The 26,616-nt window shown below is 42.0% G+C and overlaps 2 protein-coding genes across 4 annotated transcripts in view; both read right to left on the reverse strand.

The window, feature by feature from the left end:
• Positions 1–1,458: 1,458 nt before the first annotated feature.
• LOC132872974 (glycolipid transfer protein-like) lies at positions 1,459–12,949 on the reverse strand. The gene is made up of 5 exons (XM_060908121.1): positions 12,751–12,949; positions 9,747–9,805; positions 9,528–9,661; positions 9,113–9,263; positions 1,459–3,328 (listed from the first exon to the last, which is right to left on the reverse strand). The coding sequence occupies exons 1-5, from the start codon at positions 12,851–12,853 to the stop codon at positions 3,146–3,148; spliced, it is 630 nt and encodes a 209-aa protein (XP_060764104.1). The 5' UTR covers positions 12,854–12,949; the 3' UTR covers positions 1,459–3,145.
• An 8,861-nt stretch (positions 12,950–21,810) lies between these two features.
• Positions 21,811–26,616, reverse strand: part of git2b (G protein-coupled receptor kinase interacting ArfGAP 2b) — a 42,164-nt gene continuing 37,358 nt past the window's right edge. For all 3 annotated transcript variants that reach the window (XM_060908528.1, XM_060908527.1, XM_060908526.1), the window contains 3 exons: positions 25,845–26,024; positions 24,561–24,624; positions 21,811–22,972 (listed from right to left, as the gene is read on the reverse strand). In XM_060908528.1, the coding sequence (XP_060764511.1) occupies positions 22,766–22,972; positions 24,561–24,624; positions 25,845–26,024 (451 nt within the window). In that variant the 3' untranslated portion in view covers positions 21,811–22,765. The remainder of the gene's footprint in view (positions 22,973–24,560; positions 24,625–25,844; positions 26,025–26,616) is intronic.

Consider the following 26,616-nt stretch of genomic DNA (forward strand, 5'->3'; position numbering starts at 1 on the left):
TTAAATATTAACAATATAATTAGCTTTGTTCTGATTGACTAACATCTTTAAACAAGAACTCTGTCATCCACACTTTCGCCACCAGCGAGCATGGAATTGTAGCTAAACTCCAAGAGGCAAGCAATGGCTTCTGCACCAGGATTACAACGTTACATGTTTGAACCTGAGTCAGAAGAGGAAATTTGAAGGATCGGACACCGAACCATCACCTCCAGGAATCGTTTGTTGAATAACTTGGTAGATGGCTCCATCTTCTTGATCCAGATTATGGGCGGACGCATGTTAATGAGGGGTGGTAATAACTTAAGAACAGGCAGAGGGCCTATTTTCTCATCTCATTATCTCTAGCCGCTTTATCCTGTCCTACAGGGTCGCAGGCGAGCTGGAGCCTATCCCAGCTGACTACGGGCGAAAGGCGGGGTACACCCTGGACAAGTCGCCAGGTCATCACAGGGCTGACACATAGACACAGACAACCATTCACACTCACATTCACACCTACGGTCAATTTAGAGTCACCAGTTAACCTAACCTGCATGTCTTTGGACTGTGGGGGAAACCGGAGCACCCGGAGGAAACCCACGCGGACACGGGGAGAACATGCAAACTCCGCACAGAAAGGCCCTCGCCGGCCCCGGGGCTCGAACCCGGACCTTCTTGCTGTGAGGCGACAGCGCTAACCACTACACCACCGTGCCGCCCCGGCCTGTTTTCTTTCCACTTTAAAAGACGAAGTACATCCCCAAGTCACATGAAAATATCTTATTTAAATAAATAATATATTAAAAAAAAAAAAAGTTTTCCAGGTATGTCCCCTTTAAAGGTGCTGAAGGAGTCGACTCCTTTTAGTGACTCACTGAAAAACAATTTCAATTACTAAAAACAAAGCAAAAAAAAAAAAACCAGGTGCCTGTGCCATTTGAGGACGTCCAGAATTCCCCAAAACAACATAAATTAGAGAAAAAGTCTTTAACAATGCCAGTTTTCACCTTATTATATTTTCCCACTCAAGTTGACGTCTTTACACCCTGCATCAATTATAACGGCGTGCGTCCTTTTTATTCAAATTAAGCTTCACTCCGCTGATTGGTTGTCCAGGAACACGAGAGTAACCAATCAGAATCGAGCTTTACCCTACTGAAGGCTACATGGTAAAATTCTGCAGAGATGCGTGACTACGAGCGAAAAATACATTTTTACACATTTTTCACGGTGTAATTTTTGTGCCTAAAAAAAAGCAATCTAGTCTAAGACAGTTAGATAAACCTAAGTTTAATAAATACTTCTATTTTTCATTTATAATATTCAAATAAACACACGCTAAGTGGTGTTTCATTGAGCAGCTTCATGCTGCCCCCTGGTGGCAGAACAGCAAAATACACCTTACTGACAGTTATTCAGAGGCTCTCAGCTGCAAAAAAAAAAAAAAAATCTTTAAATTGCACAAGAAAGGCAGAGTTTATTTCAGACCAAGTTTTAATGTATGTCAGTGTATCGACAGGACAGTTCTGAGAATCATTCTACATTGGATCTCAATCAGAAACACACACACACACCATTATAAATACACTTCAGAGTGAGGTTTGGTAATGCAGAAAAAAAAAAAACTAACACTTTCTTTATGCCTTTGTTTACACGCCTTCACATGAACAATTCTAAAATCTTGCCAACCTCACAGTTGTAACAGTAGCTAATGAACAATTCTCTTCATAATCAAACAACCAACTTCCACACAGTGATGATTAAAATTGCTTCCTTCGTGGAACAATACAGAAGTGTGTACTGTACGTTAATAACCTGTATCCTGAGAGTGTAAATATCGGCTCTATATAAATAATCAAATCGCAGATAAGCATTATAATCAGTCAGGAACATACTCATTAGTTTTGTGCAGCAAACCCCAGGCTGTCAGTATGCATGTAGGATTATCATCATCATCATCATCAGTTAACGAGTCAGTCTTTTTATGAAAAAGTAATATCGATCATATAGCAAAACTGCAAATTGCTTTATATATAAAAATTAGTCACCAACATCTTTGCATATTAATGAATATATATACACATGAGACAGCTGTTGATTATTGTGAGGCACTTTTTTTGAAAGCATTTCATTTGTTTGACAGATAAATGAGGACAAAATTGAAATGTTTCCCCAAAGGGTTGAGTGCAAAGAGCGATAAACTAATAAACACCCAATGATGAAATGATAGGACTGAATTCTTTGTTGCTGTTTTCTCTTACTGTTACAACAACGCCCGATGTTATTGTAAGAATAGACCTGAAAATTCTTTTATTTGTTTTAAAGCTCCAAATTATTTGGTTTGTCTATTATAACAGTGTCGAAATGAATATAAGCTGCAGAAATCAACAATGAAGATCATCAAATGTAAGGTGAATTTTGTCTAATTTAAAAAAAAAAAAAGAAAAGGAAAAAAACAAAAACAAAGAGATGTGTTAAAGCTTCTTTCAGCGCTCCAAAACTCTGGGACACCTTCTGATAAGTTTAAAAAGCAGATGAAAACACACCTTTTCTTTAGATTTTATTTTCTGTCCTAATTTATCTTCTATTTTTACGTAGGGGTTTTTTTTCAGTCCTATTCTTTAATTTTTATTTTCTAAGCTTACTTTTATTCCATTTGGATGAAATGTGCTAGGTAAATAGTTCTTCATATTATTATTATTATTATTATTATTATTATTTACAAAACACACTTGGTTCGAACGATTCGGACACATCCGAAGACGTCGGGAAGTTTGGATCGGGGTCTGTCCCAAACAGTAGCATTTAAGACTAAGACTTCTTGTATGAATTCATCCATGTAAAAGGGTTAAAACCATTTCTCAAGCTTTTCCTCAATCCAGTTTGAAATCCGTCTCTCAACCATGACGCACAGTGTGATACAGTAGTCTTAAAACATTACAGGTAGTTCAACATCTCTCTGCTCAGAGATACCGCATGTAAAATGCACTTCAGGTATTTTTTTTACCCTGCAAAATCCATGCTAAGACAGAAAATTCTCTCACAGCAAAAAAAAAAAATAATAATAATACAATTAATAAAATGAGAGCTGTGCTGATTTTGAGTACTGATTATTTCCACTGGAATGCTGTCTGACCTGAGAAAGGCACCGTGACACGGCACGTCACACTGTGTAATCCAGCTCAGCATTCATCACTGTGTACATCTCATAAATGGCGTCCACGGTGGCGGTAAAATTCAGCAAGAACTGCCGAATGTTCGCCAGGCAGTCTTCCTCGGCCACCGCCTGACCTTTCGACAGAGCCTTCAAGAAGTCCGATTTGTACGGCGCAGCCAGAAGCGCAGCCTAAAGCACAAGAAAAAACATTGTGGGTTAGCTGTTTTCTATTTCGCCTTTTCCGGATATTCAGTGAACCGGTGCCTACTCTGACCTGAGATTCCCGTTTGTATTTTACAGGAGTAGACACTGACACAGCGTACTAGCTCATCCACATTGTGGTTTGGATATGTTGCGAATTCTGAGATGCTTTTCAGCGCACCACGTTTGTAAAGAGTAGTTATATGATCGACCCGATCTCCAAAAGAGTGATCCAAGACCGAGTGATTTAAAGATTTGCTCATGGTTCAAAGGATAAATTCCTTAGCTAATCCGCTGCGCGAGTCTGCTTTCCAGTCACCTGGAAATGTAATCGAATAGGTGAAAAAGTGGTAGCTAAGGTAATTTAATAACACATGGACAGCTAGATAAATAGTTGCATGGATAATAGGGCTGTAACGATACACCCAACTCACGATTCGAATCGCGATTTTTGACCCACGATTCGATACGCCCACGATTTTTTTAAAATGTTTTTTTAAAGTAGTAAATTTAACTTATTAAACTTACATTAACTATTTAATAACAAATAATTCAGACCACTGCAGAGAATGAGTAATATGTATGCAAAAATGAACAAATGTATATCCAAAGACTGTTTTATTTCTCAAAATAATACTGTTGAGCCGGAAGCTCTGTTTTTTTCGGTTCTGAAAAAGTCATTTTTCCAAATCGTGTAAATCCGTTAAGATTTTTTTTTTGGGGGGTGGCTCTCTCACTGTCTCACTCTCATAGGGCCAATGATTTTCTGTGATCGCGGAAAACAGATGGAAATTACGGAATTTTTATGGTGAAACGTTGCTCGCGTGTCAAAATGTAACTGCCGCAGAAGGCTTCCGCCCAAGCAGACATGCCTTCAGTGTTGCCAGATATTGCTAACGTTTTCCACCCCAAAATATGTTCAAAACCAGCCAAAAAGCACCTAAACCCACCCAATCTGGCAACACTGCATGCCTTTCCGGTCAAGTGATTGTGATTGGCTTGTGGCACACCTAGCCAGCCAATGAGCTGCTTGTTTACAGATTCGCTCCCCGCGTCGCAACCAGAATGGCGACCGCTTAAAAGAAACGAATGCTCTGCCAGTGGCGAGTGTGGACGTTGCGTGACTCGCAGAAGATTGTCGCAGGTCGGCGAAAAAACGACTTACTAATAGATATAAAAAAATAAAAGTAATTTAAGTAAGTTTAAAATGTAATTTAAATAAAAAGTAAAGTATTCATAAATTGAAGTTTGGAAGCGCCTCTGTTTTTGGGCTGAGGAGAAGTTTGAAAGGGTGTACCGCGATTCTGCCTTCTTGTATCGCGATACGGATCGTGGCTCTGCGTATCACGATTTCGATTTGCATATCGTTACAGCCCTAATGGATAAATATATGAATTCCCAGGTTACAGCATTTACTTTCTCTTGGTTCTTTGTGATTCTGAGAAAAATCATCCGTCATCCAAGTTCACTCAATTCCGCTATATGAAAAACCTTTTGACCAACACCCACCGTGCACCTCAGTAGATGTGTGGAGTGCAGCAGGAGGTGGGAATCGGAACAAGAAGCGTACGCTACGGTTACAGCGCCACCATGAAGTTCGCCGAGTTTAAACATACACCCTGAAAACTGTCGTGCTGTCTGACAGAATTCAACAGGAAGCAGGGTTTATTTTCTTTAGTTTCTTTATCTGCACGAGAAACTGGAGAACCTGGAAGAAGAAACCACACGGACCCATGGAGATCACACAAAACCCTGTACAGAGAGTAACCTGAGTCCAGGAAGCCTGTAGGCACAAACGCGACCTCGTATACCACACGGTTTAAAACATTTATGATCGTTCTTTGTTATTTATTTATTTATTTATTTTCCACTTTATGCTCTTTCTAATCATAACATATACTTTTAGCTTTATAATTTACACTATCTACACATATCGTTGCACTCTCATTCGCAGCTCCAGGATCCTCAGTTCAGTTCAGGGCTCGGATTACGAATACTGTGAGCGTTAGTGTGGAATTTCGCATGTCCCTGTGTCCGCATGAGTTTCCTCGAGGATCCCTCACCTCTCAATAACGTCCTGACAGGTGAATTTGGATTCTGATTTGCCCCGAGGTGCGAATGCGTGTTTGTGCATCGTGTCCCGAGATAAACTGGTATCCCATTCCTGGTGTATTCCTGCATCAGTCCCAGCATCCCCATGAACTGATCCTTCTGCGGCATTTCATTTTAACTTTCACTTTTCACCCCATGATCGAAATTTGCCTTGCAACTAAACTTGATTTGACCTCATTAGTTTTATCTCGTCTTGTTTCGCACTGCCTTTATAGCACCGTAGCTGCGTGACAGACAGTTAGATGTTACAGCGAACACGTACCAGGTTGCAGTAAGTACATGGAAGTGCGTTGTTAAGTACTAAATAACACCAAGGCCTCTAGACGCTAATCCTGTGTCCGAATTAACATTTTCGATCTCCGTGTCCTTGAGGTACAAATTAAACAAACCGTGTCGAGTTTCCTTTGCTTTTCCTAGTGGGAGTTTGAAAATTCCAAGTTACCGGTTTTATCTGAACGTTTCTTTAAATGCTCGACTGTCTGCTTGAGTTGCATCCTGTTTTCATTTTACGCTCGCCGGCCACTTTAACAGGAACTTGTTCTTGAGTCTAAGGGTGTATTCAGACCAGGATAGTTCGATAGTTCACTTGCTTTGGTCCGAACCAAATGTTTTTTTTATTTTTTCATTTTGGTGCGGTTCGCTTTCACACTGTACATTTTAGTAAGTGGACCAAAATCGGTCAACAAAGCCACGCGCCCTGAGGTCGTTCAGCTATTGGTCAGAGACGACACGCGCACAAAGCGTTAAGTTCAAAAGTAGTCATGGAGGCTTTCCGTGCTGTTATTCTTTTAAATGTCATCAAAGCTATATGTTTTTTCCAGTTTTTACTGTTTTCACAATTGTGCGATTACTATGCTGTTGTACAAGTAATTTATCAACGACGACGACAAAGGGCAAGGCGGCTACGGAGGATAGCACTGAGGAGCGCACATCATGTTGTGACAGTTCTGGCTCTTCACGCAATAGATGGATTTCTTTTTTGCGTCGCTAGTACCGCCACTTTTTGAAAGAATGTCCCTGATTTTAATGTAGGTCTGACGGAGTTTCTTCACTTTTAGCCGACATTGTTCTGGGGAGCGCGTGAACCCCTTCTCCTTCATTTTCTCACTGAATACAGCAAACACGTCGGCATTTTTGTGTGTTCTCTCCAAAAGCTCAGATATGTGGACATCTGCCCATATATCCACAAGGGTACGCGTTTCTTCCTCGGCCCACGTTTGCCCCCTACTCATTTTTTGTACTCTGTAGTCTAGCCTACCACTGGTCTGAATGACTGAACGACTGTTGTAAGGTTCCCTTGACAACCGAAACAGTGTTTGCACTTTGCGGTGGAGTGTCAAGACTCTGTTTCCCATAATGCTCGACAAACGACGGAAGCTCCCGAGGTACAAAAAAGCAAAACTGTCAGATTAGGTCCGGTCTGTTTTCACACCTCCAAAAGATCCGCACCAGGGTTCCTTTGGTCCGGACCGAGTCCGACCTTGCAGCTCGGTCTCGGTCCGCTTGTTTGGTCCGGACCAGAGTTCGGTGGTTTGTATTCAGACCAACCCAAAAGGTCCGGACCAAGGGAAATTTGGTTCGTTTGGTCCGGACCAAACAACGTAGGTGTGAATACGCCATCAGGTTCCTGTTCTTGGCTGCAGGAGTGGAACCCAATGTGTTGTTCTGCTGTTGCATGCTGAGATGCTTTTCTGCTCACCACGGTTGTAAAGAGTTGCTATATCCTTCCTGGCAGCTCGAACCAATCTGGTCATTTTCCTCTGACCTCTCTGATCAACAAGGTGTTTGTTTCCACGCACTGTTGCTCACGCGATGTTTTTTGTACCATTCTGTTGTGTGTGTGTGTGAAAGGCCCAGGAGATCAGCAGTTTCTGAAAACGTTCAAACCAGTCCATCTGGCTCAAACCAACACCAATGCCAAAAGTGAAAGAAAGTCACAATTTGAGAGGTCACGGTTTTTCCCGTTCTGATGTTTGAACACTGTGAACATTAACTGAAGCTCTTGATTTGTATCTACATGATTTGATGCATTCAAGGGATCGTCTGATTAGAGAACGGCATAAAACAAACAGCGGGTGGCTGGGTGTTCCTAATAAAGCGCCCGGTGAGCGTAAGCTACTTTGCATGACGGCATGAGCCAAATCATGAAATGTAAATGTGGTGGAAGGAATTTTCAGGTAATTTAGCACACCACGTTACTGTGTACTTTGACATTACAATAATATTTTTCGGCACGCGTCGTCGTACAGCTGAATTCCCGCCTCTAAGGTGTCACTCCTCTTTCTCTCTTTGCGGGTTATTAGCTTCAATATCTACTTTTAATACTAAATGATACGCCCTTTGACATTTATTCTTTTTGATAATTCAGTTTGTAAAGCACTTTGAACTGCTTTTTTTTTTCCCCGGAAAGGTGCTACATAAAATAAATAAATAAAAGATGACGATGCCTAGCCTAGTAAACTAGACCCACCCGCCTAGCGGCCAAAAATATTTTTTGCCTGCGAGTGGGTCTAGCCTCGCACCATATCAACAACACACCCCGGGCATCAAATCGTGCCCGCCAATCACAACGCAAGGTTTTTTGTTTGGATTCTTTGGGCGGGCTTTTGCAGGAGTGACGACAAGGCTGCGCGACGCTGGAGAAAGCACAACAGGAAAGATGGCTACGGCTAGTGAACAGCGCGCGTTTGACTCCGCTTTGGAATCAGTTTTAGAAGAATTAGACTTGGAGTTTTCGTTGAAACATGAGCAGGAAGAGGCTCTCCGCTCATTCCTTTTCAAGAAGGACGTTTTCGCTGTTTTGCCGACCGGCTATGGCAAAAGTCTGATCTACCAGCTGGCTCCGCTCGTAGCCAAAAGGATGGGGCTAGTTTGTGCAGTACGAAGAATTAATAAACAGCTTTGAAACATTAATTTTTGATTGTTTCTTATTTTCCCGTTATTTTAAATTTAAGGGAAATTATTTCACCAAACAAAAACTCTCAAAAACAGTTTAAGCAAACCCTTGAAAAACACTTGAAAAAATAAGTGTATGTTAAGTATGTGGTACAGACTCCGAACTTGGTCATTATCTCCAAACTTCTTAATATCTAGAACCTGTTTATTAATTAATACGCATTTTGAAAAATTATTTATTTCAAGGTCTCCCCCACTGCTTTCTGTCGCTCTGACTACGTCACAGTTGCGCTGATTGGTCAGAGCGTTGGCCTATACGCACAGAGACAGTTTGAAAGACAGCGGGTTGTTCCTCCCACACCCTTCGGAAATGTCTACGAGTGAGGCCAGACTAAATATTCACATTTAGTCTGGCTTGCCAGGCTAGACGATGCCACAATATTAAAACGCACTCTGTAAAATTATGAGTGTTCCAAAATGTCATGTCCATAATGGTTAAAATTAGTGCAAGTGGTTTGTATAGAAACATTAAAATCACATTAAAGCATGATGCTAATCACAATAATTCATGCTATCAAATGTAGAACTTTTCCTCTTACAGTATAAGAAATTTATTTATTTTTTTTTCATTTCAGAAGCAATTCAAAGTGCTACTTCTAATAACTCTAAAGGCTGTGATGTATAAAAATTTGATACTACACAACCTGTCGTGGATCCACGTCTCTCCTCCCTTAATAAACTCATTTCCATCTCCATCTCTCTCACCTTAAAAACCTGCTGCACGATCCAGCCATGGTACCTTTTCAGTGCCTGTTCGTAAGCTTTAGTGATATTGACACGGATGAGGTTGGGATGGTTCTCATCTCGCTCGCCATCTGCCAAACTCTGCAGCAGGATCTGAATGAAGCGCAGGCCTCTGAGGAAAACAGTCAGAAACAGCAGACTGAACACTTCTGACAGGAAACGCAGGAGGAAATTGAACGAAAGAGCAATGTTTGCTAATATAGTAAAGGTTAAGACGTTAACGCATCATGACAGGATGTGCTCATACAGGATATAAATAAAGATATTCTACCATCAAAAAGTTGATTACTTTCCTATAACAGCACATCCTGAAATGTGTTGTCCCTTGTAAAGTTGATAAACGTGAATTAAAAACAACACAATAATTTCTTCTCACCTTTTTAACCACATGAGCGCTAACGTGGCCCCTGCTTTCGGCCATTCGGACCCGTATACGCCCTTCTCGGCTTCTAGGATCTTCTGAAGCGTCTCGTACTTCACTGGATCGGAGTCGTATACAGCTCGGATTTTCTAAGTAGCGAGAAGAGAGAGCGCTCGTATAAACCTGTGAATACTTGCGACTAAAAAGTGTCGATGTGAGAAGATTCACGCTTACTGTGATGTTTCCGTTTATGTCGGCTTTGATGGGAGCAAAAACTTTTGAACCAAGACAGTCTGTTTAAAAAAAAAATAAAAAATAAAAAAATCAGACTGACATTCAACAGAAAACTTTAACACTTTGTCTATTCAGTTAAGCGGCAGCTACAGAGGAAGGTTTGGAATAAAGAAGCACCAAACGATATGAGCACGCTGAAGCTGATTGGTTTCCAATAACAGCATGTCGTGGAGTGTTTTATTCCTTTTATACCACAGCGTTAACCTGATTACAACTTTCAACTGATTAATGAATATCTTGTTATACCTTTAACCCTTTATAGTTGTGTTTAATGTTGTGGAAAATCTGCGAGACAAGTTAATTATTACTTACAACCATTACAACAACAGTTCCTTCACCAGCTCGTCTTGTTACTGCGTCCACACCTCTGTCCTAACTGACTCTATTCAGCGTTACACATCCAAAAGCTGTACTTCTTAACCCTCCAATTCTGTCCCACTTTTCTATTATTTGTTATAATAACCTCCATTCTTCTGGGAAGGCTTTCCACTAGATTTTATAGCTTGGCTGTAGAGATTTAAGCCCATTCAACCACTAAAGCTTTTCGACCAACTTTGACAAACCATGCCTTCATGGATCTTGCTTTATGCACAGGAGCATTGTCATGCTGGAACAGGTTTCAGCCTCTTAGTTCCACTTAAGTAAACTATAACGCTACATCATACAAGGGCATTCTATACAACTGTGCACTTCCAACATTACAGCAACAGTATGATGAAGACAGGTGTCACGGTTGGGCGTCCACATACTTTTGGCCACACACCGTGACTGGTTAGTGTAGGCCGGTGGCATTCAAAGCTTTTAAAAATGACGCTAATGATAAATAAACAGCAACGACATGGCCGCGTTGGGAGTACAAATTATCGCTTGAGTCTTGAATCACCACATAATGACTAACGTACTGACTTCCTAGTTGTTTCAGAGTTCCTAATACTGAAGGGATTAGGTTCAAGTACCTACAACACTATTACTATAGTGATTTAAGTAAACATGAGCTAGACATCAGGGCTGGGCGATATGACAACATGACAGATATCGCGATACATAAACGTGATATTTCAGAGAGTGACGATATTTCATATATTAGCAGTGATTTTATGACTCTGACTGTTAACAGGTATCTGGGCGTAGTGTCTATTTTTATTTTTCCTCGTTAAACAATTCTGTAAATGTTGGATAAACACAGCGAAGTCTTGTTACAAAGTGGTGCCATTTAAATAAATAAATAAATCAAAATCCTGATATTTGAATAATGTTATTTATACATATATTACACACGGTGGTGTCTCATCTCATCTCATCTCATCTCCTTCCGCTTATCCGGGGCCGGGTCGCGGAGGCAGCAGTCTGAGCATGGAAGTCCAAACTTCGCTCTCTCCAGACACGTCAACCAGCTCCTCAGGAAGAACACCGAGGCATTCCCAGGCCAGCCAAGAGACATAGTCCCTCCAGCATGTCCTGGGTCTTCCCCGGGGCCTCCTACCAGGGGGACATGCCTGGAACACCTCCCCAGGGAGGCGCCCAGGAGGCATCCGAAAGAGATGCCCGAGCCACCTCAGCTGATTCCTCTCGATGTGGAGGAGCAGCGGCTCTACTCCGAGCTCCTTCCGAGTGACTGTGCTTCTCACCCTATCTCTAAGGGAGCGCCCAGCCACCCTGCGAAGGAAACTCATTTCGGCTGCTTGCATCCGTGATCTTGTTCTTTCGGTCATTACCCAAAGCTCATGACCATACGTTCTGACTCTCACCTATGGTCATGAGCTTTGAGCACACGGTGACGTATATATTAAAAATATATACACCACCGTGTTTTAATACACGGTGGTGTAAGTGGTTAGCACGGTCGCCTCACAGCAAGAAGGTTCTGGGTTCGAGCCCAGCAGCCAGCAGGGGCCTTTCTGTGTGGAGTTTGCATGTTCTCCCCGTGTCTGCGCGGGTTTCCTCCGGGTGCTCCGGTTTCCCCGACAGTCCAAAGACATGCAGTTCGGTTAATATGGGACGACCTTGGGCTGAGGTGCCCTTGAGCGAGGCACCGAACTCCTAACTGCTCCCCGGGCGCTGTTAGCATGGCTGCCCACTGCTCTGGGTATGTGTGTGTGTTCACTGCTTCAGATGGGCTAAATGCAGAGAGGAATTTCACAAGTGTGTGATGAATAAAGTCAGACATATGTTGACACGGGGCGGCACGGTGGTGTAGTGGTTAGCGCTGTCGCCTCACAGCAAGAAGGTCCTGGGTTCGAGCCCCGGGGCCGGCGAGGGCCTTTCTGTGTGGAGTTTGCATGTTCTCCCCGTGTCCGCGTGGGTTTCCTCCGGGTGCTCCGGTTTCCCCCACAGTCCAAAGACATGCAGGTTAGGTTAACTGGTGACTCTAAATTGACCGTAGGTGTGAATGTGAGTGTGAATGGTTGTCTGTGTCTATGTGTCGGCCCTGTGATGACCTGGCGACTTGTCCAGGGTGTACCCCGCCTTTCGCCCGTAGTCAGCTGGGATAGGCTCCAGCTTGCCTGCGACCCTGTAGAACAGGATAAAGCGGCTAGAGATAATGAGATGAGATGAATTCATCAACCTGGAAGATGGAGTAGCCTATCAGGGCAGCACGCTCATGAATAATTAATTTTAGGACCGTACCATTCCAGATTTCCTAGGGGAGTCCTTATCAACACACTTATCTCCTGAAACAGTGTCAAAGTTAACGTTCATTTGTACTCAAAACAAAAACTAACTTTTAAAACACTACACAACTTTATTTTAGCATACCGTCTTGTATGAGGTCGGTTTTAATCTGCGTCTAAAATCTCCATGCTCACATTAATGAGCCTACATGCTGTATGAAGAAAAAGAAAGAGGAGGAGGAGCTTGGGTCTTGTTCCAATAACTTTTCATTTTGGTGCACTCTAGTCATCAGTTTCAGCACGACACCACTTACACGGCTAACGTTACTCACCGAAGAAAGATGGAATATGGGATACCGACTCCAAAAACGACTTTGTAGCGATTTCGTTGCTATTAGACAGCTCGCAGAACTGATTCTCTAATAAGAGAGACATTATAAAATAAGAAAAAACAACAAAAATAAAACGAGAGCAGGAAAAGTAGCCTGCTGGAGACAGCACAATTAACCCGGAACAAGCCGAAGTGACACTTCGTGCAGCAACAGGGAAGTAGTGGGCGGGGCCTGGGGCGGAATATTCAACAGGTAGAATAAAGCTAGCCAATGAGAGAGAAGAATTTGACAACACAATTAAACTGACCTATAGGAGTCGTTTATGCAAAAATAACGAGGCGTGACAACTATTGGATGGGCGCTTCTATTACAATAAAGTGCTTAAATTACTGTAAATATTTATTTCTAAAGTTACACTGCAGCTAATCTCTGGATTCTTCTTCAAATATACACAGAGACAGAGTGACAGAATAATCTACTAGATAGATAGATAGATAGATAGATAGATAGATAGATAGATAGATAGATAGATAGATAGATAGATAGATAGATAGATAGATAGAACTTTACTGATCCCTTTGGGAGGGTTCCCTCAGGGAAATTAAAATTCCAGAGAAATCATTACAGGATAAACAGAGAATAGAAAAAACTCCTAGATAAATTAAGTATTAACATATACAAATATTAACATATACACAGCGCCCTCCACAATTATTGGCACCCCTCGTTAAGATGTGTTCTTAGGCTTCTAATAAATTATTTTTTTTTAGAACAACAATACAAAGAAAGAGAAAAATCCAACCTTTCATTCAGTAGGGGGAAAGCATCCCACATTAAGAAATAATTCTTTTACATGAAATCATGTGTGCCACAATTATTGGCACCCCTGATGTTACTTTGTACAACTCCCTTTTGCCAACAAGACAGCACTTAATCTTCTCCTATAACATTTCACAAGATGGGAGAATTCAGAGAGAGGGATATTCGACCATTGGAGCATATCATCATCATCATCATCATCATGTCTTCCCTCCTGGCACATGATCGGCCTTGGGGCGCAGCTTTTTAAGGCCTGTAAATCTATCAAGTCAAGTTTATTTGTATAGCGCTTTTAACAATAAACATTGTCGCAAAGCAGCTTTACAGAATTTCAACGACTTAAAACATGAGCTAATTTTATCCCCATTGAGCAAGCCTGCGGCGACGGTGGCAAGGAAAAACTCCCTCAGACGACATGAGGAAGAAACCTCAAGAGGAACCAGACTCAAAAGGGAACCCATCCTCATTTGGGCAACAACAGACAGCATGACTATAATGTGAACAGTTTTAACATGAAGTCAGTTTCATTGATAACTCTTCATTGATGGAAACTTGAGTGCCAAACTGTTCATGACAACTGCAGTCCTAAAGTTAGCAAGTCAAGTGTAGTCCTCAGCCATAAAAGCATTACTGTAAGAGTCCAGAGTGTCCTCCAGGTGTAACTTTCAACTGTCCTCATGGGGTCGTCCTCCACAGGAGCGATGCGATGAGACTCCAACCAGACACAGGGCACCAGGATGGATCAAGCAGGTCTGAGGAGCAGAAGAGGTCAGCATTTCGAGCTCAGGACCGACATGTAACTCAGAGAGACAGATTTGGGGGGGAGAGAGAAAACAAAGGTTGTTAGGTATGCCCTAAAAATGACACAAGTATTAAGTCTATGTGGTAGGCTCGCAGAGACGAGAGTCTTGACATCAGGCATAATACACAACAATGGCATGTTAATATGGTTAAAAAATATCATGACCTGCTCTGGCTGGATGCTTGATTGGGTGATGGGAGCACACTCCTCAGCAATGATGGGATGCAGATGGGATCCTTAGGGCTGGCCAAGACAATTCAGTTACATTTCACCGGGTCTGGGACATGCAACAGAATGTCTGACGGCCGATTCCCTGCAGGCTACGAGAGCCAGTCGAGGTCCACCCTCTCCACCAAAAGATTTCCTGTTGACTCCATGTAGGACAGATTGGGGGGGGGGAGAGAAAACACAGGTTGTTAGGTATGCCCAATTTCACCTGAATAAGTAGGAACAGTATACATATTGCACCGAGTACAAGCAGGGACTCCGGCAACTAACTATGACAGCATAACTAAAAGGAGAGAGCCAGAAGGTAACACAGGCATGAGGGAGCCCCGGGACATAAAGCAGCCAGCCACTACACCGTCAACAAACTCGAGTGAGCAAGCGAGTAGGGGACTGACAGCATCCATACATCCCAGTTTACCAAAACACTCTGTCTGAGGACCCTCCAGATTTACACCTTTACCTCATAAACACCATTAACAAAAGGCTTGACTAAACAGATATGTTTTCAGCCTAGACTTAAACGCTGAGACTGTGTCTGATTCCCGAACATTACTTGGAAGGCTGTTCCATAACTGTGGGGCTTTGTAAGAAAAGGCTCCGGCCCCTGATGTAGCCTTCACTATACGAGGTACCAGCAGATAGCCTGCACCTTTTGATCTAAGTAGGCGTGGCGGGTCATAGAGGATCAGAAGTTCACTCAGGTACTGTGGTGCGAGACCATTCAGTGCTTTAAAGGTCAATAGTAGTATTTTATAATCAATACGAAATTTGATTGGGAGCCAATGCAGTGTGGATAAGACAGGCGTGACGTGGTCATATTTTCTAGTTCTAGTAAGGACTCTTGCTGCTGCATTTTGAACTAACTGGAGCTTGTTTATGCATTTATTGGAACATCCAGACAGTAAGGCATTATAATAATCCAACCTGGAGGTAACGAAAGCATGAACTCGTTTTTCCGCGTCATGTAGTGACATTAAATTTCTTATCTTAGCAATATTTCTAAGATGAAAGAAAGCTATCCGGGTGATGTTATCAATGTGAGTTTCGAATGAAAGACTGGGGTCAATAATCACTCCGAGGTCTTTTACTGCTGCACATGAAGAAACAGAAAGGCCATCCAGAGTTACTGTGTAATCAGAAAACTTACTTCTAGCTGTATGTGGTCCGAGTACAAGTACTTCAGTCTTGTCAGAGTTAAGCAGAAGGAAGTTAATAAGCATCCAGTGTCTCATGTCCTTTACACATTCCTCAATTCTATTAAGCTGGTGTCTCTCATCAGGTTTTGCAGAGACATACAACTGTGTGTCATCAGCATAACAGTGGAAACTAATACAATGTTTACGAATAATATCACCCAGAGGTAACATATATAAAGAAAAAAGCAGTGGACCCAAGACAGAACCTTGTGGAACACCAAACTTTACCTCAGTACATCTAGAAAAATCACCATTTATATCAACATACTGATAACGATCAGTTAAATAAGAGCTGAGCCAGGAGAGGGCCGTTCCCTTAACTCCCACAACATTTTCTAGTCTATCCAAAAGAATGGAATGATCAATGGTATCAAATGCTGTACTAAGGTCAAGCAACACAAATCTGCTCTCCAACAGCTGCATAAAGTCATCTTTTATCATCATCATCTTGAGGGCTTGCTGTCTATCGAGCCCTAAAAGATCTTCTACCTTCTTCCAACTTCTCCTTTTGTCGAAAAGTAAATTTTTTTGTAAGCCATCATTAGGCATTCTGCAGATGTGTGCGATGTATTTGAGGTACTGTATATGACGTATCCTCAATTGACTGTGACTGGATTATTTCATACAACTTTGTTTTAGAGATCTTGAACCCCCAGTCCAGTTCCCCTTCTACCAAGGATGAAACGCCAACCCCTTTCTTGCGTTGGTTGGCAGGGAGAGCGTTCTTCCTCACATAACCCCCGGCTATCATCTTTCTTTAAAAAACATTCCACACAGCATTAAGCTGTACGAGTTCGGCACTTGTTAGCTCCCATGCCTGGACACTATACAATAGCCGAGACTGTACACATGCTGTCAAGATTTTCATCCATGGATTTCACGGTCAATGAGTACATGTTTTCGCTCGTTCCACTTTTCAAAGGCTGATGTGATCCTGTGATGTAAAAACGTCGATGACCTCCCAGTGTTGGTGATTAGATGGCCAAGATAGCGGAACTGCCTCACATTCTTAATTCCTGTGTTGTCGACTGTCAGAAGACGACTACTCGCTTGAATATTCTCGTCTATGTTGAAAGCCCATGACCCAGCCATGTCTGCAAACCAAAAATCTTGAGAAAGTATTGTCATAGATCTCTAGGATGTTCTTCACATCATTTAAGTTCTCCAAGAAGACTACAATGTCGTCAGCGTACATGATCTCTGTTATTCTTGACACACTATATGAAGTCCTGGTACGGAGTTCACAGGGACAAACTTCAGTCGGTATTACAAATTCCAGGGGCGTAGCTAGGGAGGGGTCCTGGAGTGCTCATGACCCCCCCTTTGTCGGACCATGCATTTTTTCAATGGCCGCATAAGAATATTAGAAAAGCGCTCACTGTAATTTTTCCCACATTTTTTTTTTAAACTAGATTGTCACCTCAGCCTCATTAGGGTTTCTATAACCTTGACTTCCTGTGGTTTGGGCGCGAAAACCTAGTTTGTCAGTGTGTGTGCAGGAGAGATGGATGTAAGTGCAGATATGTTAAATAATACACAGTGCGATATGAGCATAAAGTGCGTGAAATGCACACAACAAGCAAACAGTCCGAAACAGCAGGCAAAGTCGTAATCGAGGAAACAGGCAGACAGGAGGTCAATCGAGGCACGGAGAGAATATCAGAGGTAAAATTATACAAGATCAAGGGATGAGAAACAGGAATCGAAAAACCAGGAGATCAACAGGGACAGGAAACAAGGCTCAGTAAGGCACACTAGATGCGGCGCAATACTTCGCATTGTCCTTGCATGGGCGCAGCCCTTAAATAGCCCAAACGTAGTTCACTGATTAAAGACAGGTGTTCTTTGTTAACAGCGTGCATGCTGGAGCTCGTCAGGCGTGCGCGCAGCCTGAGGCGCGCCTTCAGGTGCACGAGCCAAGGCGCGCGGGATTGACCCAGTTCTGCGCAAGCGCAACACAATCTCACTAAAAAGCATGGTCAAGCTGCCAGTGTCGCTGCAGTCTTTTTAGTTGCGAATTACAAGTATTTCCTCGTGTTAATAATTCGCCATGTCAAAACAAGCGAAACTTTCCTCCTTCTTTCGACGTGAAGACAGGTAAGCAATTCATTATATATATTTTCCCATCAAAATTGCATTTTGTGGCATTGAAGCTAAGTTTTAGTGTGACGTTTCTAGAACACATCATCAAGAAAACATAGAAGAAACAGCAATAATAGACTGGTACCAAAATTCAAAAAAGTGCTTATTTAAGGAGTTAAAGGCATTTTTGAGACAAAGTCGGCAAACAGTCTTATTTTGTCAATTTGGGTGTGTCGAATTCAAATCTGCAATATGCCGAGCTCTATCTGACCTCTGTTGACCTCTAGAGGTCATTGAACTTTGGGCCTGTAAACGTCTCAGCTGAACCCAGTTTCTCAGCTTTCTAAGGAATGAAATGTACTAAAATGATTAACGAAGTTAGCAAATGGCCTTGTTTGTTAAATGTTTGGGTGCTGAATTCATTTTTCATTTGTAAAACGACATATGACCTCTGATAACCTCAAGGTCATTAAACTTGGCCTATAGGCCTATGCATTTAACGGCATTTTTAAACTGACTTTACTCCCCCAAAAAGAATATGAACAGACAAAAAACAAATAGAAAGGAACAAATACAACATTAAATGCCAGTCCATGTACATGTGACTTACTTTTCACAATGAGAATGCCTCGGCGATCACCTTACATAACATTGCATTACATTTAGCGGTTATTGTTTATACAAAGCTACTGAAAAAAGGACCGATTCAGCAGCATACAAAATGTGGGGGCGTACAGGGTATACAGGTTAATCAGGGTTAGTATATATGAGGGTTTTTTTCTTTGTTGTTTGTTTTGTTTTAAACGGGGTAAAGCCTTTACAAAAAACAAACAACAAAGAAAAAAACTCTCATATATACTAACCCTGATTAACCTGTATACCCTGTACGCCCCCACATTTTGTATGCTGCTGAATCTGTCCTTTTTTCAGTAGCTTTGTATAAACAATAACCGCTAAATGTAATGCAATGTTATGTAAGGTGATCGCCAAGACATTCTCATTGTGAAAAGTAAGTCACATGTACATGGACTGGCATTTAATGTTGTATTTGTTCCTTTCTATTTGTTTTTTGTCTGTTCATATTCTTTTTGGGGGAGTAAAGTCAGTTTAAAAATGCCGTTAAATGCATAGGCCTATAGGCCAAGTTTAATGACCTTGAGGTTATCAGAGGTCATATGTCGTTTTACAAATGAAAAATGAATTCAGCACCCAAACATTTAACAAACAAGGCCATTTGCTAACTTCGTTAATCATTTTAGTACATTTCATTCCTTAGAAAGCTGAGAAACTGGGTTCAGCTGAGACGTTTACAGGCCCAAAGTTCAATGACCTCTAGAGGTCAACAGAGGTCAGATAGAGCTCGGCATATTGCAGATTTGAATTCGGCACACCCAAATTGACAAAATAAGACTGTTTGCCGACTTTGTCTCTAAAATGCCTTTGGGTGTCACAATTCTGGATTTTGGTACCAGTCTATAATGGTTTCTAAGCTACCTAAAACTAGCAATGGTAATTATTTTTTGTTACATCATGTACTCAGGCTGCCAGTCAGTGTGTGACCCCCGCTTTGAAAAATCCTAGCATTCTCAGTGTGAGTCGTCACTATAGAAATGATCAAGTATCACATTAATATACACCTGTGATTTTCCTTGCAGTCCTAACTATAGGCAGAGCTGTTAGAACAGAAAATGAATCAACACCTTTTGACCAATCAGGTTTGAGAATTAGACAGAGATGAGTATGTAATAATCTTTATGTATAAGCACTTTCATTTTGAGTTTTTAAATCAGAGTGCTTTACATAAAGAAGATCACACATTCACATCACATTATCTCTAGCCGCTTTATCCTTCTACAGGGTCGCAGGCAAGCTGGAGCCTATCCCAGCTGACTACGGGCGAAAGGCGGGGTACACCCTGGACAAGTCGCCAGGTCATCACAGGGCTGACGCATAGACACAGACAACCATTCACACTCACATTCACACCTACGCTCAATTTAGAGTCACCAGTTAACCTAACCTGCATGTCTTTGGACTGTGGGGGAAACCGGAGCACCCGGAGGAAACCCACGCGGACACGGGGAGAACATGCAAACTCCGCACAGAAAGGCCCTCACCGGCCCCGGGGCTCGAACCCGGACCTTCTTGCTGTGAGGCGACAGTGCTAACCACTACACCACCGTGCCACCCTCATTGACTATAATAAAGTATATTTAACAAATATATAGGTTGTAGTATTTGTTGTATTTTATAATATGTTGTATATATACAGTGCCCTCCACAATTATTGGCACCCCGGTTAAGATGTGTTAAAAGCCTTAAAATAAATTCAATTTTTATTGCAGAAGCATAATCTCACACTGAAAATTGTAGAAAAATGTAACCCTTAACTCAAGTGAATTTAAAAAAAATCCCTAAGAAATATTTTTCATAAAATCACCTGTTCCACAATTATTGGCACCCATAACTCCTAGAAAATAAATGTAATTGAAGCATTTCTGTCCTTTCTACTGTAGTTTATAAAGTTGATCAGAGTATCTAAGAACCTTTAATTAGTAATTCATCACATCCTATTTCCCTGGGGTATAAATATGATGTGACACAGAGGCCTATTTCTCTTATCCACTCTTCAACATGGGAAAGACAAGAGAATACACCATTCAAGTAAGACCGATGTGTGTCGACCTTCATAAGTCAGGCAGTGGCTACAAGAAAATAGCCGCTCGCCTACACCGGCCCGTATCTACAGTCAGAGGAATCATCAAGAAGTTTAAAACAACTGGAACAGTGGCAAACAAGCCTGGACGAGGATGTAAGTTTATCTTGCCACCACGCACAGTGAGGAGGATGGTAAGAGAAGTAAAAAGTTCTCCAAAGCTCACGGTTAGAGAATTGCATCAAAGAGTAGCATCTTGGGGTCACAAAGTCTCCATAACAACCATCAGGCGCCATCTACATGCCAACAAGCTGTTTGGGAAGCATACACGGAAAAAGCCTTTTCTCACTTACAAGCATAAACGTCTGGAGTTCGCTAAGCGGTACTGGGACTTCAACTAGGACCATCTGCTTTGGTCAGATGAGACCAAGATAAAGCTTTTTGGCAACAAACACTCTAATACATCACAAAAGATGAGTATGCGGAAAAGCATCTCGTGCCCACTGTGAAGCATGGGGGAAGATCGGTGATGCCGTGGGCCTGTTTCTCTTCCAAAGGCCCCGGAAACCTTGTTAGGGTGCATGGCATCATGAACTCTTTGAAATACCAGGACATTTTAAATAAAAATCTGGTGGCCTCTGCCCGAAAGCTGAAGACGGGTCGTCACTGGGTCTTTCAGCAAGATAATGACCCTAAACATGTGGCCAAATCTACACAAAAATGGTTCACCAGACACAAAATCAAGCTCCTCCTATGGCCATCTCAGTCTCCAGACCTCAACCCGATTGAAAACCTGTGGGATGAGCTGAAGAGGAGAGTGCATAGGAGAGGACCCTGGACGATTTAGAGAGATTGTGCAAAGAGGAACATGAACAGATTAAAACACGCATGTAATTGTTGATATGAAGGAGTCTCCAGTGTCAGCAGTTCAAGCTCTCAGACATGGATGGCTTTGCTCTAGGGTTAGAGTTAGGTTCATGAACAAGACGAGCTGTGTTTTTTTTTTATTAACCAAGAGACCAAAAAAAAAACAAACCCTGCTGATGACTTTATAGCTGTTTTAACAGAAGTAATAAGAGGAACTTGTTTCAGACGTTCCCCACAACTAATAAATGGATGAAAAGTATTGTCATTCTTTAATAAATGTAAAACACCCACTCTGAATTGGGAACACACCACACCGTCTTGATCATTTTCCTATAATGACGCACCCTGTTACAAATTCTATACTTTTTGTCTGGCATCGGAGAAAAAAAAAAAAAAAATCACCTGCACAATTAGCATGTTATAAATTCTGGTTTATTATATTCAATGGCAAGGTTTTCACAGAAGCTAAACCGTCACGGTTTTTGTTATCCCTGTACGCAGATGGGACTGAGCCAACACCACCTTATTAGTTGCATATGTAGAAGACAGCATAGCAGCATTTAGATATTATACAATATACTGAAGAATACGAGGACACATTATTAGCACCACATAAAGAAATCACAAGCGCAACTGCTGATGGATTTTGAGACACAAGGCAACACATCCTTTGGATGAATTTCCATTCATAATTGCACAAAGCACAATTACAAATAAATGCAAGTGAAAACGAGAGCGAAGCATTTTGCACAAAAAAACAAAACAAAACAAAAAAAACCCCAAGTACTCGAACAAAGCCGTTTAGAAAGCAGAAGTAAATGTGGTTTGTGTCGAATCAAAAACAGTGTCCTGGAATCTCTGGAACATGGTAACAGGAGGTTTGGTGCAGTCGGCTATGTATGTATGAGGTATTACAGCTTAAAGACTTCAACATTACAAGTAAAGACGTCGTATACTTCTGATACTGTACATTTGCTAAGTCACAGGATGAGGGTTTAAGTGGTGTTTTATGCAGGAAGGACTAAATATTCACACATTATGGCTGGGTTTTATCAGCACAAGAGACTGCACTGTCACATGACCATTTGACACGTTACCAGAGAACGGCAGCACGGACTGAGCTACACTACAGTGAAATGTGTAAACTAAATGGCCTGTAGACGTGAACATGTTACCATACCAAGATTATAACTTAACATTTGGTTAACAGACACTATGAACCCAATTCCTTTAAATAAAAAATATAACTTTTTATAATACTGATGCTGTAAAAAAAAAAAAAAAAGAAAAAGAAAAAACCCCCAACAGTTACGACGGGCGATGTCGTCAGCACTGAAATGAAAAGGACGGTAAAAGGTGAGTGGCTCAGTTGCTCTCTTTGGTGGTGACGGTGACGAGCTGCTTGGCAGCCTTGGCGATGTCGTAGGCGCACTGGATGAGCTGCTGCGTGACCAGCTGGGCGTCGGCGGGGCAAGAATCGGCTGGTGCTGCTCGCTGGCACTCGCCCTGCAGTCGGCTGGCGCTGGAGGTTAGCAGCCGCAGGGAGCCGCGTACCATCTCTGAACTCGGCCTCTGGAAGACGACACAATAAAACCCATTCAGTACAAAATGTTAAATAGAAAATACAGACAGCTCCAAGGACATCTAATGTAAATATTAGTGCAGTCGAGCATTTCTTTGGATGAGCCTCCAGTAGGGGTGGCACGGTTCACAGAAGTCGCGGTTCGGTACGTATTGCGGTTTGAGGTCTGCGGTTCGGTACGTATTGCGTTTTTTTAAATCTTAAGTACTCTGTATTTGGGCATATAGCCTACTATTTACCTTAAGTAAACATAGTTTAGGATACAGCATTTAAGAGAGGTTAAAATTATAGTTACAATGAAATAATCATGCACAAACTGAGTTTGAGTTGACATAAGCACATTTTATGAACAATCTCTGATGAAAAGCCAGGCAGTATTTTGAAACAGCAAGAGGGAAGACATGGATGATTTCAACAGCTTTTTTATTTACTACAGTATTTATACAAAGTGTCAGGAGTGTTTGCTGCCATGTTGTGGGGTCCAAAGGCAGAGTCTGTTTGAATGCCGCAGTGATCTGAGTTTGCGTTTTGGCAGGCTCTCTCCTCACCTCCTCTGATACACTCGTGTGATGTCTCTTTAGATGTGCAGACATATTTGAAGTATTCCCACGAGTGTACGGCATTCGTACTTTACAAAGCTTGCATACTGTGACGTTTTTGTCAATTGATTTTTTGCCGGCGTCATCGCATGTAATGGGAAAACCGAAATGTTCCCACACACCTGATTTGAATGCCGCGGGGGCATCCTCTATGTACGACGACCTGCCTTCTCCACTCGCCATTTTTGCACTTGCCATCCACACTCCGCTGTCACTTCAATTCTTTCGCGCAGGGGTGATAGCGTTCCGGCGCCGTGCCGGATTTCCGGCGTACCGCGGTGCCGGAAAAAAAAAAAAAAAACAACCTAGTTCGCCCATTATCCTGTGTCATTCTGAGATGCGCAGATAGACAGTAAAGGAATTCCCTGTTCGCGCGAAAGAGAACCACGTGGTTTCATACGGGCATTCGGCTTTTTTTTTTTTTTGGCGAACGTCTTAAATAGGGGTACCGCGGTTTATACGCGTATTGCACCGCAACAGGCGTATCGTATGGTTCGGTTTTTTTCCCATAACCGTGCCAAGCCTAGTCTCCAGGGAGAGAGGAAAAGGGGAAGGAAGGAAAAAAGGAGAGGGAGAGAAACAGAAAAGGAAGGAAGGAAAATGGGAGGAAGGAAAGGAAAGGAAAAAGGGGAGGGAGGGATGGAAGGAAGGCAAAAAGAAGGAAGGAAAAGAGGAGGCAGGAAAGGAAAGAAGAAAAAAGAAGCAAAGAAGGAAGGAAGGAAAAGGAAGCAAAGAAGGAAGGAAAAGGGGAGGGAAGAAAGGCTGGCTGATGCTTCCAATTTTAGCATTAAGCCAATGAAGCAAAACAGCAAGCAAAATGATTCTCATAAGCAGAAATCTGGTTCATTTATCTCTCTCTTTAAAAAGAGTCACAAAATTGCTGATGCTAAAATCAGTGCTCCTGCTCCGAAAGCATTTTTCATACTTGACAACTTGATCCATTTAAAAAAAAAAAAAATCTATAAAACTGCAGCCTTACCTTGGGAAACAGCGTGGCCATTTCAGTCACAGCCAGATGAATTCTTTCGGAGCATGGGATGAAGCTGGAAAATAAAAATAAAAGTCAGCTGGCTATCAGAAAACATGTTATGAGCACACAGCACACGATGCAGGATTTAAAAAAAAAAAAAAAACAGCATTCAGAAATTTAAATTATAGAAAGTGAGTAAAAAGTAGGGATCAGGGGCTTCCTACTAAAGCTTAGGATTTAATATGTAATTTGACAGATCAGAAATAAACGCTTAAACGAGGCTCTGATGACAGGTGTATGATGTATTAGTTCTAAGGCACAACAATCCGAAAACACCCTGAAACATGTACATGATGGATGCGCCACAAAACTAATTCAAAAAAATGTTTCATTGTTGATATGGTGACTCGTGTGCATGAGAGAGAGAGAGATGAGATGTTTTTGGAAGGTCAGCATTTCGGAACAATTAAAAGTAAACAGGTTTTCTGCTTTATTATTGTCAAGAGGAAAAAAATTGCACTCAGACTTGAGTGAACGACTGGTTTACAGCTGTTATAACGTAAGCGATGATGTTTCGTGAACAATGTTAGCTGCGACTATAAAGTGATAGAAAAAAAAAATACTGCTAGGTGTTGACAAATTGTTGTGCTATAAGAGGAATAAAACAATGTTTTGGATACAAAGCTGCATACAGTGAATGATTTCTACCTCACACTGTTAGACAAACAGGAAGCAGAAAGCGCAGTCGTGTCAAAAGCAGGAACTCAAGTAGCTGGACCTCTTTATGCACGTACTGTCCGATGGGTCGAATAAATATTTCTACCAAAGACAAATCTAGATGAAACCGACTGATCTGATCTGATTAACCTCTCCATAAAGTAAAACAAAGTATTGTCAAGACATGCTTGGCATCGCCTCATGCTTTGCAGTTATGAATGGCCAGCTGCGTTTCACACACCCGCACCACTCAGCACTCAGACAAAGGAGCCGCTGTGGCCTCTGAGTAAACAGTACCAGGACGAGTCCGCCTGCAGCTCGGCGCAGGGCAGCAGACCACTGAAACAACCCGGGCTGGGGTGTCCACCCATCACACACACACAGAGCAATGATGACAGAAAGTGAAAACAGGATTATAGGAAGTCTGAGAAACAGAGAGAATTTCCAAAAGCATGCACCAGTCTCCTCTCAGTTCTGCTTTTCATACTTTTTCAATAATTGTGATATGAACTTCAGATAAGGAAGCCGAGTAAGTCAGATAAGCGCACGTGTGTGCTCGCGTGCGTGCTCGCTCACCTCTCTTGTTTGTTCTCCTGTGCGGCACGCAGCAGCTCCTGGATGTTCTTGGTGATCTGCTCTGTCTTGCTGATGACGTCCTCAGTGGAGGGCAGCACCGAGTCCGTCTCGCACTCAAAGTCACCCGATTCGGGGATGGCTCCCTCTCCAAGCCGGCCACCGGTCCTAGGAACGTTCGGCCTGGGGAAGAAAAAACAAACAGGAATGTTAAATGTTAATGACATGATGTGTACAGACCAGTGGAGACAACCGGTCTTTTTTTTTTTTTTTAATGTCCGCACTGCAGGAACTGAGGACGATCGTAGACCTTAGAACGCTGTTTTGAGGGACTTTTTTTAGCTCCTGTTAGGTTTATATAAGTATTATTCTTGACCAAGAAGGCAGTAATTTATTAAAATGGTGACAAAATTAAGGATTAATTTCTGTTCAGTTAAAATGACCTTCTGTCTCGGCTGGACATTGTTTAGGAACATTTTGTTTATTTTGATATGAGATGTTTTGCTTATGACTGTCTTTGTTTAGGTTTGTTCTTATTTTTTGTTTACTTTCTTAGAACATATCTGTGTTTAAAAATTCCATCATCTTAAGTACATAGTGCCCTGACCTGAAGGGGTGTACGTAAGCAATGACCTTTACAATCTGTTTGTACCTTGCCATCATGTCATATGATCAGAAATATGTCATTATGTTATGATTTACACACACACACACACACACTGATGGAGATTATTTGACCTGCCCCAAGATCAAGCTGCTCAAGCACACACAAATA

Source organism: Neoarius graeffei, chromosome 25 (genome assembly GCF_027579695.1).
Source record: "Neoarius graeffei isolate fNeoGra1 chromosome 25, fNeoGra1.pri, whole genome shotgun sequence".
NCBI classification, from domain to species: domain Eukaryota; kingdom Metazoa; phylum Chordata; class Actinopteri; order Siluriformes; family Ariidae; genus Neoarius; species Neoarius graeffei.